This window comes from Triturus cristatus, chromosome 12, assembly GCF_964204655.1.
Source record: "Triturus cristatus chromosome 12, aTriCri1.1, whole genome shotgun sequence".
NCBI lineage: Eukaryota > Metazoa > Chordata > Amphibia > Caudata > Salamandridae > Triturus > Triturus cristatus.
Window position 1 is genome coordinate 158,536,921 of NC_140595.1, and position 21,881 is coordinate 158,558,801.

The 21,881-nt window shown below is 45.3% G+C and overlaps 1 protein-coding gene across 2 annotated transcripts in view; it reads right to left on the reverse strand.

Moving 5' to 3' along the window:
• PIAS3 (protein inhibitor of activated STAT 3) overlaps positions 1–21,881 on the reverse strand; it is a 291,739-nt gene that overhangs the window by 139,536 nt on the left and 130,322 nt on the right. For both annotated transcript variants that reach the window (XM_085639510.1, XM_085639509.1), the window contains exon 4: positions 11,717–11,767. In XM_085639510.1, coding sequence (XP_085495636.1) covers positions 11,717–11,767 — 51 coding nt within the window. The remainder of the gene's footprint in view (positions 1–11,716; positions 11,768–21,881) is intronic.

Consider the following 21,881-nt stretch of genomic DNA (forward strand, 5'->3'; position numbering starts at 1 on the left):
CTTCACATTGTTTAACTTGTATGTACCTCCCTTGGCTGAAACTGTTCACTCACATTGGTTTTCACTAGTGTCCTAAGCAGGTTATCCTGACCCTTACTCCCAACACCACTTAAACTATCTCCCAACTAAACTCCTGCCTCAGGGAGGTCACAGAGTGGATGTCCAGCAGTGGACCAAAGCTCAAGGGGGAGAAAACTGAGGTTTTGGTGGTAGGCAATAATATCTGTAGGTAGCAGGAACTCTCATGGCCAGACTATTTGGGCGATAGCACTAAGCCAGCCCAAGCCGTAAAAAGCCTAGGCTTCTGGAATAGAAGACAAGCTCACGATGGAGACAGAAGTCCAAAAATTGGCAGGTTCATGCAGACATTTTAAGATCTCTAAGGAAATTCTTACAGATGCTACCTTTCCCTACTAAAAGGATAGTGGTGTAGAATCTTATTAACTCTCGCCTTGGTTACGGCAACTCCCTTTATCTTGGGAGACAGAAATATGTGATGAAAAGGCCCCGAGTGGTACTAAATGTCGGCCCCAAGAAATCTTCAAAAACTACTGAAGCATCAATTAGCCAGACCAGCCCTTGTAGCCCTGCACTGGCCACCAGTTCAAAAAAGAATTCACTTAAAAGTGCTCTGTATCGCACATCGTGCCATCCGTGGAAAAGGCCAATCTATCACTCGATCCCTCAATCAATCAAACAAATCAAAGTTGGTGAAGCACACTACTCACCCGTGAGGGTCTCAAGGCGCTGAGGGAGGGGGTGCGAGCAGCTCCGTTTAGGTAATTCGAAGAGCCAGGTCTTGAGGTTCTTTCTGAACTGGTGCAGTCAGTCTTCGTCAGAGATTAAGGGGGAGTTTGTTCCAGGTCTTGGCTGCAAAGTAGGATCCGTGCTAACCCCCTACAATTCAGGAAGAGCCATTAGCTCTAGCAACCAGGAACTTCTAGTGGTGCCCAAAATCAAAAGAGCAGGAAGTGGAGGCCACTCTTGTTTTTCTCACATCCAGGCTCTGGAATGCTCTTCTGGCTTCCATTATAAGTCAGCCATTGGAAGACTGTTTCAGTAAAATGCAAAAAACGCCTCCTTTTTTAAAAGTGCCTTCAAGAAATAATTCATCTCAGTTACGTGGATAGGTTGTTTTGCATCAAGGGCTGATTGTAGGTGTAGTTACAAGGTGCATAAGGCCAGGACATCCTCTGTGGAGAATAGGAATCAGCCTTCCAAGGCAGCCATGGGATGAAGTAGCAGTAGACCGTGTTGGCACTGCATGCTAGAGAATTTTCCAATTATATGCTCATATTCAAAGATCAGTTTTCTCACTGGGCAGATTTGAGTTGTTAGCAGCATTGAGACGTTGAAGGTAATTGAATTTTTGTTTAAATAACCTTATTTTATAGTTTTGTAAAGTTTTGCAACCATAAAGCAGCAGACAGCAATATACAAGTTGAGTAAGCATATACATGCAATGTAAGATATCACGACAGGTTAAAATCCAAGGGTAATAAATCTGGTGTGTCTGTATTAAGGAGAACACGTGTGTCGCACACGCAAGCCACTCTTTCCGGGTTGCATTCAATCGAGCCATTCCATGCTCTCCACAAATTCCTGGGCACTCCCCACCCCCTTTCAGTCATTCGTATCATTGCCATTCGGAAAAGGTGGAGGGGTAAGAGTCAGAGGTAAGGGTTTAGAATGGTTTGTTTGGGAGATCTGAATAGTAAAGGAGATATAAAACGATACAAGGACGGGTAGAGGAGGGAAGAGTCTCAAAAGGGTTATTTTAGGGATCATAGTAGTGGTATGGAATGAAAGAGTGTGGAGGTTGAGGAAATATTGATAGAGGTATAGGGTGAGAGATAGGGTAGTGCACTGGAAAAAGTAGTGGAATGAGGTTTGAGAGGAGTCAGAGTTGAGGTAGAGGATATATTGAGAGCAGTATATGGTGAGAAATAAGGTAGTGCCTTGGATATGCTGAATTAGAAGAAAAATAATAAATATATAGAAACATAAGTGTATGGAAGGTGTATATATGCATAAGGAAGGTAGTATTTGTAGATTAAAAATGCATTTAATAAACTGTCTTTCAAGTGTTGTACTTTAAATTAATGTTATTTTTTTGTAATTCAATAGTGAAGTAATTTTAGATAAATAGTTATGATAAAAGATTTACAAATGTATGCAGTCACTTATATAAATGTTAAAAACATAATAATGTAACCATCAGTAATATATACATTTGTTAAGCGGAACTAACAAATAGATTTAAAAAAATATTATTACTATGCACATTCATACAAAGCAATACACATATATAGGTACATATCTATAGTCCAAATAAATGCTTATTTATAGAGGGATATGCTGTATATTTCTGTTTGTGTATGGTGGTTACGTGGGGGAAGAGCCAATTCTTGAGTAGTTTTCTGAAGATAATGAAGTTATCCGTGGATCTTATGATGCGGGGGGAGTTACATACTTTGGCTGCTAGAACAGAGAAGGATGTGCCTCCCGTGTTTTTTTTCCTTGTACGTTGGCATTTTGAGGCGAGGTGCCACTTAGAGTGGAGGTTTCTTTGTTGAACGTGGGGGAAGATTAGTAGCAGAGTTTTTATAGTAACTAACCTTGATCTTGCTAGTGTGTCCACTTGGGCATTCACTGATAGCTTGGAGTCCATGGTCATTTCGAGGTTTCTTAGTCCCTTCTATACTTTAGCCGGTATTCCCAGATCATCGGCCAAGCGACAAGTGGGTCATAATTTTTCCAACTGCCACACGTGAGTATTTCCATTTTGGAAGCATTCAATTTGAGATGGCTCCACGTCATCTATTGATCCACGGCTCTGGGACAAGTGAAAATTGGTGAATTTCCAATGTCTTTGGGGCATTCCAATTGAAGGAGTATTTGCTTGTCATCTGCATAGTTATAGCATGTGAGGTGAAATTGATTGATCAGTGTTGGTAATGACATCATGTACATGTTGAAAAACATGGGCGAGATGATAGAGCCTTGATGGACCCATGCTTTTGTGAAGTACAGTTTGGACGAGAAAGGGGGTGTATGGATGACATTAGTTCTGTTGTGAAGGTAGGATGTGATCCAGTCTAGAGCAGTCCCCTCTATGCTGGCTTTGTACAGTCTTTATATCAGAGTGTCAAGGTCAATCGTGTGAAAGGCATCAGAGAGGTCCAAGAGAAGTAGCACAGCAACCCCAAAGCGATCAACTGTGTTCTTAAGGTCATCCCAGATGATAACAAGTGCAGATTCTGTGGACAGAATCCAGTTTGGAAGGCTGAAAGTAAGGCATTATCTTCAGTGAATTGGGGCATCTGGGTGGATGCTGCTCTTTCTATCAGTTTGAACAGGAAAAATTCCATTTGTAATCGGTTTGTAGTTGTCAGGGTTCAGCGGGTCCAGGTTTGTTTTCTTTAGTAATGGGTGTATGTAGGTTTTTTTGAGTTCTGCTGGAAATATTCCTGTAGTTGAGGAATTCTTGATGACTTTTCTTACTGGTGTGGCAGCAGAAGCTGTTTGAAGAACTCTCTTGAAGGTTTACGGTGGACACGGGTCAGAAGGGCTGCTGGCAGGCCTGCTTGCTTTGACCAGGTCCATACATTCATTGTGTGAAATGTGTTGGAAGAAATGGAGAGTATGGTTTAGAGTATTCTTGGATTCTCGTTTTAAACATGCATTGGCATAGCCAATAGGTCTCGCCTTTTGGACCTTAAAAGTGTTTAGCCATGCAGCACACTTACAGCTAACAACTGCTCTGCAAGCATCCAACATGGAGCAAGAGAAAAGGAGCCCGCTGAAGCCTGCTTGCAAACTCTGGTGCAGGGGACCACTAGATGGTGTCAATTTAAACCCATTTACCAGATTAGCACAGCCCTGGGGGTCTATTTTCAGCACTGGGTGCTGAGAACCCGACTTGGACTCAGTCACAGCTCTCCTAATGCACCTTAATCCTGTGACATGCTTTTCACCTGGGAGCCACAGGAGTTTGTGACAGGCGTGACCACATCGCTTCTTTCTGGCACTTGTTGGAGGAAAACAAACGGTACACGTTCGAAATATTACTCTATATTGAACCACAACTGGTGTAATAAATATTGCAGTTTAATGTCTCGTACAGCGGTCCTCGAGCCTGTGCCGCCCATTGTCTGGGTTTACGCACAGACCGTCATGAACTGGCCTGCGTGAGCTGCAGCCGAGATGAACATGTGTTCACTCACTCACACATTCATCCAATCATACAAGGAGCACATCCACCCATTCTGCATATGTCTCTGCGCCGCTCTAGCTGGGAAAAGTGACCCCTGTGAAGCACACTAGAGATCTGGGCAGAAAGGAGGGGTCACCTCGGGCCTTCCCCATGCGAGGAGCTCGCTGGCTTCCAAACACATTTGCAGAGAATAACACGTGAATGTGCAGGGATGGCGAAATGTCAGCCTATATTTAGCAGCAAGCAAAGGTCAGTGTTTGCGCCAAACCCACCAGAATCTTTCAAGAGAGCCCCCCGCAGCCGGGATGGGTTGTGAAGGGACAGAAAAAGGGTGTTTCACACAAACGCCGGAAAGCAGGGTGAAATAAACTCGCTAGGCGCTACCCAGGCCGGTGCGGACACACGTTGCTAAACAGATGGAACAGTTTGCACCGGAGGCGTTTGCACGGACCGAAGGCTGTGTTAATGTTTCGTGTCAACATCGTGGTGATGCAGCTGGGCAGTGGACATGTGAGCATGCCTTGAAGGGCTGGGAGTGGGTCCATGGAAAAAAGTGACCTCACCTCACCTCGTGAAGAACCCGAACCAGCCACGGCCCCCCCTCTGAAAATGGGATGAATGGTGTGCAGATCTGGGGAGGTGGGCGGTAGGGGGGGGGGGAGCCTACAGAATGCACAGGGCAACAACCAGTCACCCACCAGCCTTGGTGAGAGTAGGTGCCCTGGGCAGCAGGGAGCCAATTGGTGCCGCGGGGCCTTGCCGGCATGTGTGATCTTCACGGGGCCCCAAAGCATTACAGAGGTGCTGAGGAGAGCATCCTGGATACTCAAGGGGGCTATTTCAAGACTGTTCCTTTCTGAGGCAGACAGTAGTGACATGTTTCACTTGAAGGTATAACAAGCGCGGTGCGCGCGCACTGCAAGGAATGCGAGGTTTGCAGCGGGCACCCAGCCACTCTGCTGCCCGCTCCCGAGCTCCCTAGGCCAGGGGAGCGAGAAGGCGGGACATGCACCCGCCTTTAGCCAATTGCGTGCAGTCTTTCTTAGAAAGACGCACGCAAAGGCCAATAACGTGTGAGCAACAAAAAAGAAGCACAAGCCCGAGCGTGTGCTCTAAGTTGAAAGTGCTTACTAGAAGCCTCGCAGAGCAGCACATGCGCGCTGGCTCAGGCGAGACCTAAAAAGGATTGGTGTTGGTGCTTTTTCTTTGTTTTAAATAGGAGTCCAAAATGTCTCCTTTGGCCGTGTAATGGTCTGCTAGTTTGTCTGTGAAATATTAAGTAACAGGATAAGCTGCTGCTAGGCAATTTGGTTTCCGAATTTCTTTGAGAATTTTTGAGAAGTCTTTATCTGTAATTTAGCATTCTGAATTCTGTCTGAAAATACCTTTTCTTAGCTTTTTTGATAGCTGACTTGTATTATTTGTAAAGTTTCTGTAGTCGAAGTTTGTCTTGATTGGGGTTTGTTTTTTGAGCCAGGCACGTTGCAGCTTTCTAATTTGTTTTGTTATCTCTTATCTCTATATTTCCCTAAGGTGCCTGTTTTCTTTTGTTCTATTGTGTCGTTTTTAGTGGTATTCGGATATCAAAAGCTTCCTGTAGCGACTCGTATAGTTTTTAACAGAATTTATTGGGTTTAGATCTGTACTGGATGTTAGTTGTGTTTGTAAGTGTTCAAAATTGAGTTTGTTCCACGGTCGATAGATGGATGCATGTAAGGTGGTTAGGTGCGTCGCTTTGTGTTGTTTTATGTTGGAAAGCAAGCAAATGGTGGTCCGAAATCGTGACTGGAGTCATTGTGTGAAAGGTAAAAATGACATCTAGGATGTGCCCAGTGATGTGTGTGATATGCTTAAAAAGTAGTTGGGCGGTGTGCTTGGGGAGGGCTAAACACCACAAGAGGCATGACGTATGCATGCCCATGACAAATGGGGAGACCTAAAAGTGGAGCAACAATGGTGCCAGCTAATGGCAAGCCTATGAGCAGGGCGGTAAGTCCAGAAGCAGATACAGCATGTCTCGCTTTGAGACCACACATGCACGCGTTCTAGAGGCGAGACCTAAAAATAAATCTACCCAAGCATAAAAATGGCCCAAATTTGAAATTATATGGGAGATCACAGCTAATATGCATGTCTAACCAAATATAACCTGAAAACAAGAGAATGATTGACCAGCCCTTAACTTAATGTGAATAACCAAGGATGTCCATGCCTGAGGAAATACAAACTTACACTTCACTGAGGCATCCTAAGAACAGCAGATAAGTATGCAATCGATTTATAGGGTACAGATATATAAATACCCACAGAAAACAAGAACAGAATTTAAGCTGCAACTAACTACAAAGCCAGGAAATATTATTCATACAATATTGTATTTGCATAACCAATGCACTTATGTATTTTCCATATTTTCCAAATGAGGCATGATCATTTCAATTTTTCCCATTTTCCAAGGTCCCTCTCACTCCTCTATTAAGACTGGTCTACAAGGGAACCTCTTTCAGAGGTTGAATTTCTCCCCTCACTCCTGCCCCCCACATAATCACCTTTAACCTCTGTCTGCTAAGGGTATGTGGAGAGAGATAAGTAGGGTAAAATTTATTGTGGCAGGACAAGACTTAAATGATGGTGAGACCACAGATGCGTTGGGGTTGGATGAATGAGGTCGACTGGACCAATTTAATTCTCAAATTTTTTTATAACACTAGTTTGTGAGTAGGACCCACTGCATATAAATGGTAACGTTCAAGAGCCCTCTGCTCTCTACCCAGTTGCACAACCGTGGTGCACTAGATGGCACTGTATGAACATGCATGATGCCACGCCAGTGAAAGCTTTAATTATGTGACCTCTAGCGGTGAAGAAATACATTCATTAACCTCTGACCTGGAATAATTGCAGAAATGTCTGATCTACAAGAATGCCTTGTAAAATAAAAAGATCCTCACTTTTTAAAGGAAAAGTCTAACCAACAGTGAGGAAGCCGAAGAAGGGGAAGAAGCAGAGACAAGACTTTCACATAAAACTTATAAGCCTCATTTGGATGGTTTACGCTGGCTACCTATGACAACCTGTGCCATATTAGACTATTCCTCAATGTTACTAAAGGAAGGGCACTGAATGCATCTAACCACTGGTTTCATAAGACTACCGACCCGGCTTCTGAGATGGTAAGCACCAAACCACAGTATAACACTCTGAAATGGGAGAGCAGACGTTCAGCACCACAGCGAAGGCCCAGCTACTCCCAGATTCAAGCAGGGAATATCGTCAAGCACACGTGCAGCCGTACTCCAAGATCTTTTTCTATTTGATCCTAATGCAGAATCTTTTTGCACTTTTAAAAAGGACTTTACACTAAGTATCTATCACTTGGGTTGGGGCTGTGGGACGTCACAGACACTAAACGTACAACAAAATGATGGAAAAAAGCAATGCACAGATCTCTCTTGGCCACCATTTCATTGTTTTGGAGAGAAAGTGTTCAATTTGGGAGTTTTAGAATTGAGCGACTGTCCAAGTCAGCCAGCAGAATTGCTGAGCAAGCCTGGGTTTAGCGTACGCTAAAGCCAGTTACTGAACTGATCTAAACAACATCATAATACAGCAACAAATGGGAATTAGTATATGTCAGTCATCATAAAAGCTTAAGTGCTTCTAGTTTTGCAGTCAATTACCTCGAAGTGGGGCCTTTAAAAAGATGTGATTAGAAGTAATTGCACATTTTATTAGTCAAAGTGTTTCGGCAATTACATCAAATTCTGCTATTTGACAAAGAAAGTTTCACAAGAAAAAATTGAGGTGCTAAGTGGTTTCGTAAATGAACCTAATTAATCATTTCTGAGCATCTGCATGTATATGTGAGATCTAAGTAAAGGGAATTAATGAACCAGCCAGCTAAAGTGATCAACCTTCAAGAAAAAAGGACTGAGACCGCCAACAGGTCATTCAACACCTACAATTTTCAGGAATGCTTACACGTCTGAGTGGGATTAAGACCTACAACGGTTTTTGGACTGTTCCCTTTCACTCTCCCTGGTTAGGAGCTTCCACAATTCTAGGGGGTGGGGGGAACGTTGTGCAGGTATTTACATTTTTTTTTTTTATTTACTTTTGTAATTTTATGTGGAGGAAATGTAGGTATTTCAGTGACTCATTCCACAAGTTGCTACAAAGAATGGAATTGACCAGGCTATTTTGGAAGAAATTGCTCAACCAGGGCTCTTCAGGAACTTCCTGGAGGGAACACAAGTAACCATACTTCACAGTAAATGGCCTTCTGATCCGTTATTAACTGTAAGCATAAAGGTGGCCTGACAAAGCCACCAGTTTCGATTTTTCTAGAGTGAAAACAGTTTGGTGTCCCGTTGGCAAGGTTGTAATATATTACAACCAGCACCAATTTAAATGTTGGTGTTAGCGCTCAGCCTCGCGAAGTCCCTTTCTATCCAACTCAAAACTGCCATTTTAAATACACTAGGTCAATATTTAGTTGGCAAATGTATGTAGAATAAAACCAAACACTAAATAAAGGTCACATGCAAGGAGTGGCATTAGTACAGAATCCATTTTTGGACACCATCATCCCTCCTCTTTTCCTTTCGCTCCTCGTTTCTCAGAGCCAAATGTCATCACTTCATTCATCCATCCATCATGCATCATTCATCTTTATACCTCAAATGCACAGCCACAGCTTGTCTCCTCACTTCCTTTTCATCCCAGAATTCTCACTCCTAGTTACCGTTCCATATCCCTCAATCCCACTTGACATCCTTCCAACAAACAGACTCCTTCACTCTTATGCCTCAATGTTCATCCCTGATTTTCCACGCCTGGTCCTTGTGTTGCTCCATGATGTCGGAATCAGAATCCCAGGTGTTCCTTGAACCTCAGGTAACGCCACTAGAACTGCAGAGCGGGTATTTGAAAATAAGCACTGTGCAAGCCCAAGGGCACCATCCAGTCACCCAGGGTAGAAATAACCTGAGCCAACATGAGCATTTTGATTAGGTCCTTCGGCAGGAAGGAATTAAGGGATCAGAGTTGCAAAGTGGAGACCGCCTTTACGCATGAAAGGGCATATTCATTAGTAATGCCTGTAAGACGTCCGTTGATCTAATGCAGGCGTGTCTATGAACCATTACATTGGTACCAACTGAACTGCCCATGCAGTGCGCAGTATTCAAGCCGGGCGGATGATCTACTTCGCTATGTCATGTGCTTCATGGATTGTCTGAGCCAAAGATGCCCTAAGGTCCTTTAGGACGGCCGGCAAGATGTTGCTGGCCATGGCCCTAAAGGGATGTGTATATCAGCTCAACAGACAGACTGAGCTAACCTATCTCATGGCTAAACTGGCGTCTAAACTGGCAGGAGAAAGCCTATACTTGCCAAAGGCATCAATCCTTTTGGATGCTCTACTCAAGGGACTGGTCAGAAATTAGTTAAGACTCGCCTTTCTGGTCAAGGCGTGCACAATGATACAATCTGGGGTAGGGTGGTAGGTTAGAAAATCCAGGTTGCCTGTTGCTTGCCTATCTTGACTGGCCATCTACCTGATGACAGGTAGGCAAGAACATGGTTTGGACCAGGTGACCATAGAGTAACTTTGAGCCAGTCATTAAATGATCAAATGAGAGCAAGGGCTCAGATGTTGCAGGCCCAGGCTTCAAAATTTCTTTAAAAATATTTGTTTTAGTCTTAAAGGAGGTCAGCAGTAATTGCATTACGTAGGCTGCCCTCGAAACCACCCCTGCAAATGAGGTACTTCCATCATTGGTGGCCCATGCAACAAGTCTCGCTTTGTGTCAGGAGAGGCATCGTAAAACAGTTTTTTGGGTTAAAAAAAAAAATCAAGGTACAAGGCATCATCAGCAAAATGAGGAAGGGCAATTCATCTCCCTCACTGTCATCACCAGTATCTTAAAGTGCATCCTGCTCCGGCACATCATCACAGTCCAAACCAAAAAGAAAATAGAGCATCTGCTGATAGATGAGACACAGCCAAGGCACTGGATCAGAGTTGAGTAACAGCTGCTCTTTTAAAATTTGATAGTGTGGCATCGCAAGAGCTCAAGTCGACATTAGTTTGAGGTCTGACATGAGTGGTGAGGCCGGATCATCAAGTGGCATCTGAACCAGCGTTGGGATGGCAGTGACCAGTATGGAGGGGCTCGGGAACAGGTCCTAAAGGGACAGACTTTACCAGAGTAGGAACTGCTGTAGGCAAGTTGACTGAAAGCCCCTGCCGTTCCATGGGGCACATCCATGGCCAGTGGAAGCTAACAGCAAAATAAAGAATTACAGCATGGCCTTTTTACAAGGCCTCGATCTGCTGCAGAGTCAACCATGGTCTAGAGATCTTGGGGCGCATAGGGACCAGCTGAGGAATAGGTTCCATGACCAGTGACCTCAAGGAAGTGCGACTTGCATCTTGACATACTTGCACCTTCTCTTTAGAATCAGAGTGGATGGTTGAGCTCGACTCCAGCTTCGCTTTCTTAAAATTGCGCTTGAATTAACCCGAATATTTCAAGCAGGAAGTGGAGAGGTCGCAGGAACCCATGACTTGGAGGGGGACTGGGACCTTATGAAGACTGCCTGTTGTGATCTGCTACATAGAACTTTGCTTCCCGTCTAGAATCCCTGGGTGCGTCAGGGGGCATTTATCACACGTATCAGAGTTGTGTCTGGAATGCAGGCACCAAAGGCACTTGTGTGCTGGCCCAATCTGCTTCCAGCAGTCACTGTACAGCTGGAATCAAGTCGATTTTGGTGGGGCCATCGTTCCCAAGCACACTGTTCAAGGCTTTTAGGAGTCAGATGAAAAGGTGGGAGCAGAGCTCCAGATCAGTCTCGAGGCGCAGAAATAAATGAACGGACGTCAGTATGCGGAGCCGCACAACGCCACCTTTAAGTGTGCAGGAAGGAGCGCTGCTACAACATTCACTGGGTACAGTTTGGCATTTGAGAGATAGTCTAAGGTGAGGGGAATCTGCAGTAAGAAATATCCATCAGAATTAGGTTTAGTATATTTAGACACTTTTACTTCAGAAAAATCTATCACTCTAAACATGTGCTTCCAAACTATTTGTAATATGAACGATTTCATGAAATCTTACCCTTTATATCTATTATGAAACTAGCATAACTCCAAACCGCCAGCGCATTCCTCATTTAATGAGTTATGGTAGTATCCTTGAAGTCAGCCATCAAATACACTGAAGACCACCAAGACAGCATCCTGAGGATGACTTCTGGCCCTGTCCAGTTGGTCTGTGCTGCTTTGCCTCACTCGCTGCCCCCCAACTTGCAATCAGTTTTTTCCTCCATTACCTCTATTACTCAACATGCCCTCACAGCCATTTGAGAAGTATATTACAGAATGGCAGCAGAATAAATGATCTTGCCAGTGCATCAATAACAAATAACAATGGGAACATACATTAAGAGTCATTCTACTACATACATGAAATCAGCAATAATGTGCAACTTTACCTTAACTGAACTTGGACAGTGTAATCACATTTGGCACCCGGTAAGATTTCCCTGCAAAATAAAAAGAAGAGCCATGCTTGTATTAAAAACAGTGTGGGCAACAGAGTGAGCAACATCTAGCTAGAAAGCACAAAATATTTCACTGAAGAATGTCAATGATTCGCTTTGTTCATGGAGATGCGCTTGCCTGCCCATGCAAACTATATGCTAAATCCCTCCGCACTTATAGACAGCAGAGCAGCTAAACAGACTTCTTAAAGTGTGAATAAGTTACACAAACCCATCGGAAAAGCTCACGCCAGACATACAAGTTGTTAGCCTTCAGCCAAACGAAGATGATGAAGTCTACTCTTCCAGATTAAGCAATGGCAATTTTGACATCTTTTCCCGATTTACACTTTCCTCTTTCTGTCCCCTCAATCTGTTGTAACAATCTCAAAATAACACAAACATCGATCACCATAAAGGAAAATGCTTTATTCAGTTATAGTGAATCCAGCCAATACCTTGTATGCTGGTCAGAAAAAAGGGAGTGCTTGGATATTCTCTTACCCAAGAAGCTTCGCCCACTGGGGTCAAGGAGGTGATGGGAAAGTAAGCAAACCTCTGTATCCTCTCACAGCAGGTAACAACTAAGGGGCAGCAATGCAAACATAGGAAACCAGGTCGGATGAATGAGAAGCAATCAGATGATTAAAAGGAGTAAGCATACTTGGAGAAGAAAAAAAAGAAGGAAAAGGATGCCCACATGCCCTACTTTAAAACACTACATCTTAGATCTTGGTGGAGTCTCAACACAGTAGATGCTGGAGGGAAGATGCCAAAGAACAGCCTGACAAAAAGGTGAACTTACCTACCGCCTTTATCCCTTGCCCACCATTTGAGCAATACCTCATGTAACAGGTGCATGTACCTAAAGTTATGCAAGTTGAGACTCCGCCACCTGTAGTAAACTTTAATAGAACTATGGGGCCTGGAGCCGAAACCTGAATGCGCTCTTTTGGTCAATATGAATGGATTGTGGTGGAATAACCTTATGTGGTTACCACAACAGCTGTAACCCACGCAGTGGGAACAGACTTATGACTGCATACAGGAGAGACAACCAGCATATTATTCTGATTTGCTCCATATAAAGTGTGAGTTGTGTGTATGTTCTACGTCAAACAATTTGTATTAAGTTACAACGAGAGATACTCCGGCTAACCCTCTGTTGACCAGTAACATAACTGGTTTCGCTTGGGTAGCACATTTCAACTCTATACACCAAATAGCTGAAGATAGGTTATTAACTAGCTTACTGAGGGACAGGTTACGTGGAGCACCACGCTTGCAAATCACACTCCCGGATGTTAAGGACGCCGTCCACCAAAGCCTTGGTAGTAAAGTGCCATGGCCTGACAGGGTCCCAATGGACCTGTTTAAATGCAAGATTGACGTATGGGTCCCCTTCTTTGTAAATGTATTCAACAACTCCTTTTGCCATAATATACCAATGTCATTGACACTTTCGAACATTGTTCCTATCTTTAAAAAAAGGGGATAGGAACATGCCTAAATGATATTGTCCGATTTCTCTCATCGATTGCACAGTAATGGTCATAGACAGGGTAATATTCCAGCTAATTAGAGACTGGATTTGTCACAATAACACCCTTTCCCCTTTTCAATATGTTTTTTGTCCAGGAAAGGATACAGTGGAACAATGTTCAAATTTACAGTTATTTTTTAGTAAATATACGTCTGCCAAGCACTGCCCTCTGTACTTGCCATTTATGGATTCGTCCACAGCTTTTGATTCTGTGAACAGGACTAAGCTTTTGTGGAAGTTGTTGGATATGGGTGTTGAGAACTCCATTGTAAAATTCCTACATGTTTTGAATGAGAATTTATTAGCCGCAGTGCAGTATGGTCCTGCGGGTAAAACTTCTGATACCTTTTCAATGGCTCAGTCTGTTTTAGCACCCCTTCTGTTTATTTAATATTTCAAAATCCTATGCCCCCATTTGATTGCAGTTACAGATGATGTGCCAAAAATTGCTTATACTCCGGTACCCGCACTACTTTACGTCAATGCTGTTCTGCTGGCTAGGACTCCGAGAGCCTTATGCTGTTTAGTCGAATCATTCGTCTCATATATGAGAATGCTTGATTTGGCTACAAATTTCAGGAAGTCACACATAATGGTGTGCAGCCCAGGGAAGATAAGAATGGCATCTATGACAGTTACGGGCAAGTCTGAGTTGTGTAAATAACTTTTTCTTATAGCTCAGGATGGCCGTGGCAGCCCAGATTCATATTTCACCTATGAAACTTAGAAGGGCGGCTGGGGTAATTCTGGGACTCTTACCATCCAAATTTAGGGGCTCAGTTCTTCCCTGCTTAAGAATTTATAACCAGCAGTTTATTTCAGCCGCTCTGTACGGAGCAGGGATTTGAGGATACCATAATCCATCTGCTCTTCAGATCAAAGAAAATCCTATCTGTAGGAGTCTTCTTGATCTCCCTCCGGTTGGCTTCCACTTTATTCCACACTCAGAGCTGAACTTAGAATATGTTTCGAAGAGGATTAGGTTGGCCCCTTTACTGTTATGGGTTGATGTTTGGGTCGACGCGGAGACTGGTTTTAACAGGGAGGTTATTCAAGACTGTCTCAAACTTGATAGTAGTCTCTCTATTCCCTGGTTGAACTATGTATACAGAACCCTCCTTGAAATAGGTTTCTCCAATTTATTCTCTGCACCACACAATATAGGGATTTCGGACAAACTACTGGTTAAAGCCAAATTCAGAGCATTCCGCCTGATCCAAAGATGGGATCAAGCTTTTTTTCCTAAATAGTCAGTGAAGGACAACATTTTTCTGTTCTAATCTCCAGAGCCAGTGTCTTATCTTGCTCTGGAACACAACAGTTGGGAAAGATTGCTTTTGTCTTGTGTCAGGGCAGGTACAGGGTGGAGATTGATGTGTTTTCAAAGAGATGCTTATCACTGGGGAATCAGTACAACTGCATGCCCTTGTAATAAGGCCTCTGCACAATCATTGCTGCACTTTGTGTTTTTTGTGAAGTGTAGAGGCAATATTACATCCTCTTTCTTAAACTAATTTTAAAATGTTTAGGTTTTAGGTACTGCAATGAAGCCTTATAGCATATGCAGCAACTCGTTAGCTTTAATGTTTGTTTTAGAGTTTACTCTTTTCTTAAATCAGCGGTCGAGTGTAGAAAATCCATGGAAGGTCTTTAATCACTTTATTGAGGATGGATACTTGTCTGCATGTACAGTTAGTTTGCTGGGGCCAGTATTAGCTGACTTGGTGCCTTGGGTGTGCTCCTGATTACTAAATGCATTTAGGATTAGATACATTTTAATCCATTACTGTTTTAACATTTTTGCTGTATTTTAACAATTTTTGATGCATTGGTTTTATCTTTTATGTCGCTGGCTCCATTACCATGTAGTCAACCATACTCTGCCTGTAGCTTTTTTACTACAGAAATATGACGACAATCCCGGCTACATGGTGGAACCTTCTACGCGGAAAGCCCTTCAGCCGCAAGAGAAAACTTCATCTCAACCTGTCCCTGACAAGCGTGGACTGCTACCCTACAATTATACTTAAAGGTATGGTATGCATGACCTTATAGACACTTTTGCACCAGTCTTCTGATCTCTGTATTGCAACAGTGGCAGTTTTCCTCGCGTGCTCCTGTCGTGCCCAATCCTACCTTGAACAGAATCAATCACGCACAGCAGCGTTTCTTTTTGCATGGGCGAAGGTCATTCCCGCAGCACACCATCTTCATCGTTGTGCCAGGTCTTTTGAGACATGTTCATGAGGAGTGGTCAATGAGCTATGCGTGACTGAATGCTGCCCATTCACTTACACACCATTTCTTATGATGTGTCCTGTCCTCCTGTGAAGTCAGCAAGCTGTCCTGAACAGGAGCTGGTGCATCCTGTCTTTCATTTTCTTTATTTTAGGAGTTTTATATCGCGCTGACCTGACCCGAGGGTATCGGAGCGCTTTACAACAGTGAGACTTAAGAATTACATAGTAGAGGAGTCTTAAACATAGAGTTTGGGAGTCAACAAGTGCTGTGGATTCATGAGGTAGTAGATGGGTCATGAGGTAGCTTGCATTCTTGAGGTAGTGTGAGAGTTTTGCAGCAGCCTCGCCTTCTGGACTTACTTGTCAGGTGGCGGACTTTAGTGGATCAGTACGATGCACAGTCAGAGAGCAACTGGATCAGGGTTGGTGTTGAGGTGGCAGCTATCTATTTGGGAGGGGGTGGTTGAGGAGGAGGGCTTTTAGGAGTTTTTTTAATTTTGTGAAGGACGGGGTCGTCCTGATATCTGCTGGGATGGAGTTCCAGATTTTGGGCTCGTTTCCGGTGAATGATCTGGCCGTGTTTTTTTTGTTTGCGTGCTTTCATGGGGATTAGAAGGAGGGAGTTTGAGCTCCTGAGGTTCCTTGTTTGGCCAGCCCTCTTTAGTTTGGCGGCCAGATAGTCCGGTTTTCCTGTGTGTAGGGCTTTGTGCGTGAGGCAGGCAGTTTTGAAGTTGGCCCGCTGTTCCACAGGGAGCCATTTAGGTTATCTTAGGGCTGGTGAGATGTGATCATATTTCCTGATTCCGGTGACCATTCTGGCTTCTGCGTTGAGGGTTGTTTTGAGGAGAGCTAGGTGGGATTTAGCGGTGCCGGTTAGGGCTGCGTTACCATAGTCGAGTCTGGATAGCACCAGTGCTTGTGTGGCTTGTTTGAGGTCTTTGGTCGGGATGAATGGTTTAATTTTGTGGAGAAGTTTCAGGTTAAGGAAGGCAGTCTTTGTGGAGTTTTTGATGTGGTGGGACATTTCCAGTTTTGGGTCAAGGGTGATTCCCAGAGATTTTACTGAGTTAGCCATGGTGGGAGTGCTGCTTAGAGCATCCATATCCTTAAGCCATTCTGCAATTTGTTGGTTCTCTTCCTTGTTGGAGATTAGGAGGATCTGCGTTTTGTCTTGATTGAGTTTGAGGTGGTTTTGGGACAGCCATTGTTGAATTTCTTTTAGAGTGTTATTTAGTCTGGAAATGTTATCTGGGGAGGAGGTTTCTAGATAGATCTGGGTGTCGTCAGCATATAGGTGGAAGGGGATCTTCGCGTTTTTGAGTATAGTGGTGATGGGTTGTATGTATATGTTGAACAGTGTCGGAGAGAGAACTGAACCTTGGGGTACACCCCTGGTGACTGGGCGAAGGTCGGATGCAAAGTCTTTGATTTTTATCCTTTGCAATCAGTTTTGTAGGAAGGCTGTGAACCAACGGAGGGCCATCTCATCTGCGCCAACCCTTTCCTGTAGGGCCTTGATGAGGAGATGGTGTTCTACCGCGTCGAAGGCAGCCGACAGGTCTAGGAGAATGAGTGGGCAGCAGTGATCGGTATCAAGTGACTTATGGATGTCATTTTGAGGATCGCCGTTTCAGTGCTGTAACCTTTTCTGAAACCCGATTGGTGAGGATCAAGAAGGTTGATATTGTCCATGTGCTGAGTCAGTTGAGAGAGTACGCATTTTTTGAGGATTTTGGATAGGAGAGGGAGATTGGAGACGGGTCTGAAGTTGTTTAGGTCCGTGCAGTCAATGCCTGGTTTCTTAACACCTTCAGCGCGGCGCGGATTACCGCGCCGTGCTGAAGGTTGCGTGCGCGGGTGAGGCCATGACGGAGCGGTTCCGTCATACGCACAGTGCAACCGACACGCATGATGGAACCGCTCCGTCACTCGCATCGAAGGGATTAATTAATGGCGTTACTTGGTCGACTTTAAGGCAGTCAGTAATGCTTCCGGTTCTCAAGGAGCTGTTGATGATTCTGCACCAGAACGGTGCTATGGAGAGTTAGAGTTCTTTGGTCAGTTGGGAGGGTATAGGGTAGAGGGTGTGAGAAGCGGGTTTGGTGGTGGAGATTAGCTTGATAATCTTGGCTTCTGAGATGGGATTGAAGGATTTCCACGCATTAGTGTGTAGCTGGCCACTGTTTTCCAGTGCGACTGGGGGCGGGCCTACGTATGCGGAGTTGGCGTTAGTGTCGGTGTCTAGTGAGAGCTCAATCTTGGAGATTTTTTCTTCAAAGAAGGTGGCGAAGTCTTCGCACAGTTCCATTAGAGGCCTGGGTAGAGGATACGGGGGCTTGGAGGTTTGCTGCTTGATGATTTTGAACAGTTCATTGGGCCTGTTTTTAGCATAGTCCAGGGTGGAGCAGAAGAAGTTGGATTTTACACTATGGATGTGTTTTTTGTATTTTCTTCTAGCTGCTTTGAGTTGTTCAAGTAGAATCGTGGAGGGGTTCTTTCTCCAGAGTCTTTCTGTGGCTCTGAGTTGTCTCCTTTCATCGTTGATGTCCGTATTGAACCAGGATTTGGATGGGATGTTTCTGTTTTTTTTTTTTAGTTTCAGGGGGGCCATCTGATCTAGAATGGATGACAGGGATGTGTTGTAATGGTCCGTGAGTTCTGTCGTGGTTAGACCATCCGTGGGGGTACTGAGTTGTGCATTTACTTTTTCCTTCAGGTCAATCATGTTGACCTGGGTGAGGTTTTTGGTCCATTTGGGCTGTTCGCGGACGGGTGGTTGTAGGGTAACTGGTTGGGTGAGGTGGAAGAGGATTAAGTGGTGGTCAGACCAGTCCACGGGCAGGGTGTGACTTATCGTCACTAAGTCTCGTTTGGCGATAATGGCCTCAAGGATTGATCCTTTGTTGTGGGTTTCTTCTGTGCAGAGTTGCGAGAGGTTGTTGTTGAGAAGTAGGTCACTCAGGTTTTGTACTAGCGGATTGTTAACGTCATTCCAGTGAAAGTTGAGGTCGCCTAGAATTAGGTTGTTCGTTGCTTGAAGTGAGCAGTGGGCAATCAGGTCGGACAGGTGTTCAGTGAAAGCAGCTGAGTTGCCTGGGGGCTGGTAGATAAGTTGACAGGTTAATGATTCTTTGTTGCTTGTACCAATGGTGACAGTTAGGCATTCAAAGGTGTTATAGTTGAAGGAGTCTGCGTCCAACACGGTGATATTGTCTCTGTGGATGCTTGCTATGCCTCCTCCTCTTTGGTCTTTTCTGTCTTTGCGAGTGATTAAGAAGCCTGGGGGGACGAGAGTGTCCAGGACAGGTAGGGAGGAGTCCTTGAGCCAGGTTTCAGTGATGAATGCTATGTCAATGTCATGGGTGAGGATGGATTCTGCTAGTTCGGTGGCATGTTTGATGGCTGATCTGCAGTTAATGAGCATGCAGTTTGTGGGAGCTGTCTGTTATGGGAGTCTTTTTAAGGGGGGCCCTAGGGATGATTGTGCGGGTGGTCGGCGGTCTAGCTGATTTGGGCGAGTCTTGGTCTCTTCCTAGCCCGGTGATCACCTGAATTTTGGATTGTAGGGCGATAGTCCTGTGCTTGTCGTACGAGTAGGCGAGGACCGCCGCCTCATTCTCGGACAAAGCCTCACTAGTTCTTTTGGGCCTCTGAGGAGTCCTGGGGAGGGGGATTGTAACCCATTTCTGAGGGGGGAATATGGGTGCTCTCTGTTGTGAGCTGGTGGTGTAGGAGTGGGTGCGTTGAGGTTATTTGGGGGCCGCGAGGTTGGCTATCATTTCTCTTAAGCCCCGGGTTATGGTTGCTATCTGGGTTTCCAGCAGGGAGAGTCTCTGCTCCGTCTCAGATTTGTTGGGACGTTGGGATTGGTCCTGAGCAGATGTGTTGGCCCTGAGGGGGGTGAGTCTCGGGGTGTTGGATAGCATAGTGGTGGCTATGTTGCCCGAGTAGGGTCTTGGTGGAGGGAGTCTCAGAGAGTTTGGTCGCCTTGGTTTGGGTATGTTGACCGCGTTGGGTCTAGGCGAGGCCTGGAATGCAGTGTGGCTGGTGTTTTTTGGTGCGTTGGTGCTTTGATTCCTGTGTGTTTGGTGTGCAGGTTGTTCGGGTAGTTCCGGTTGGGCTGGGGCGAGTGGGCGGCCGGTGGCAGTTGGGGAAGGGAGCCGGCAGGTGACTGATGGGGATGAGAGGTGTGCAGTATAGGGGACCTGTTCACTCTGGGGGTGTTGGGGGGGGGGGAGGGGTGGAGTCGCATGGCGGGGGTAAGTGGGGTTGCTAGGGAGTGTCAGTGCGTTGTGTGTCTGGAGGTGGGGAGAGCTGGCGGTGGGAGGAGGAGGGGGGGTTCTACTCTCCTTGGAGGAGGGGGGGTTCTACTCTCCTTGGTGGAGGTGGGGAGGGTGTCACGCGGATGTGTGCGTTTGAGCTTGTTGGGGAGTACCGCCGAGGTAGGAGTCTGTCGGGTGTGGGAGCTGGCTGAGGGGCAGTGCTCTTCCAGAAGGTGGTGTGTGGGGTGTTGCGTAGCGAGAGGAAAGAGTGGTGTCTAGAGGGTACCGGGCAGTAGGTGAGTTCAGAGGGTGGGTACGGCTCTTCTGGTGAGGGCGAAGGGGTGGGGAGGGAGGGGGTGCGTGAGAGGGTGCATTCCGGAGAGCAGGGAAGAGGGCATCAAAGGCCTCTGGATTGTCATTGTTGGCTTGTATTAGGACTGTGCCATTGTAGTATATGGTCACCGTGGTGTTACTAGTATGCCTTGCGTGGTTAGGGAGTGAAATTGACAGTTTGCAGCTATGTAAGGTGTTGGTGGCTTTGGAGATGTTGAGTTGCAATCGTAGGATGGATTTCCAAGCTTCGGGTCTATCAGTGTGGAAGATAAGGTCCATTTTTAGGTCTCACCTGACCCAGCGCATGCGCTGGTCTGGCGAGACTTTTTGTAAGGGCTTAAAAAAATGCTACCGCAGGCTACAGCTTGCAGTGCATGTGCGCGGGCGCGAGCTTGAGCAGAGGCGCCATATGGCATTCCTCATGCTCATTAAGCGTATCGCTCGCCGCGCTTCATCGCGATCATGATCACTTTCACTTTCGCAGCACGACAGCTGCGCGCACACCACTCCATTTATACTTTTCTTTTTCAACCAGCACTTGTACAAGTGCCAGCATGCTCGGTGTTGATGTTAGAAAAGCCAAGAGCTTGTGCTTGGGGTGACCCTGTTGCTTAACGCGCATTTGTGCAGTTTTTATCTATTTTTTCCAGACATTTCCCTCAATAAGGCGTTTTCTGTTTTTAATACGCACGTTGCATTCCCGCATTACTGCTAGGTTTCTGTTTGCTACGGGTGTCTTTGGGCATTTGCAATGCAAACACAAACTTGTTTCAACTCTTCCTCATGTTCCCTCTGCCCCTTCGTTACTGCTCCTTTTGTCACGCCCCCTCCTTTCATTACCCCACCCTTTGTCTCGCTGTCTTCTTGAACTTAATTTTCTGTAGTTACTTCATCTCCCTTAATCAGCGAATCTCCGCCTCCCAAGACTTTTTTCACTTGTTAAGAAATCCAATGGACTCCCAGGGAGCTTCCCTTGCATCAGAGTTTTATTTAGCGCGAACTTGTCCCGAATCAGAGCGCTTTACATAGCACCAGTTACACTACACAAAGACACACATTCATGTTTGTTAGGCACGGGGAGATTATTTGCCCAGAATCATAGGTTGTTCAGCGTCATTGCTGAGACTCGAACCCAGTTCCCCAGATTCGAGGTAGCTGCTCTAGCCGTTAGGCCAACTCCTCTCCCCAACTTTCCCTACATGAACTAACATTTTATGCTGTTCACTAAACTCCCGTACTGTGATAGGGATCTTTCATTTCTGTCGTCTATCCTTCTACTACTTTTGTCGGTGCTGTACTCAAACTGACACATATTGTTCACTGGTATGTGTGGACCTACATTTTTTTAACACACCTGCGTCTGTTGTATTCTTCGCACCTACGCACACCCTGGTCACTCGTCTGTTGCCGTCAGATGCACTCTGCCTCCCCCTCCCCCATAGCGGTAAGGACTTGGCTGAGACTTTGAATCTTAGATCCACAGAAAATCACTGAAAAATACTGTATTCGTGGTCAGGCAAATTATTTTAAACATTGTTCTTTTAAACAGTGATTTCCGTGTGCCCTGTCAATGTTTTATGTAAGCAGGGGCAGGGCTTTAAGTGGGATGAAGAAAAGTGGGGTTTCTCTCATAAGGGCGCGGCCATTGTAATTAAGGGCGTGACTAAAAACACATAAGCTAAAAATCTGCACTTAGCAAAGTGTGCTGCCCCACTGGTATTTTGCTGCCTTTGTCCATT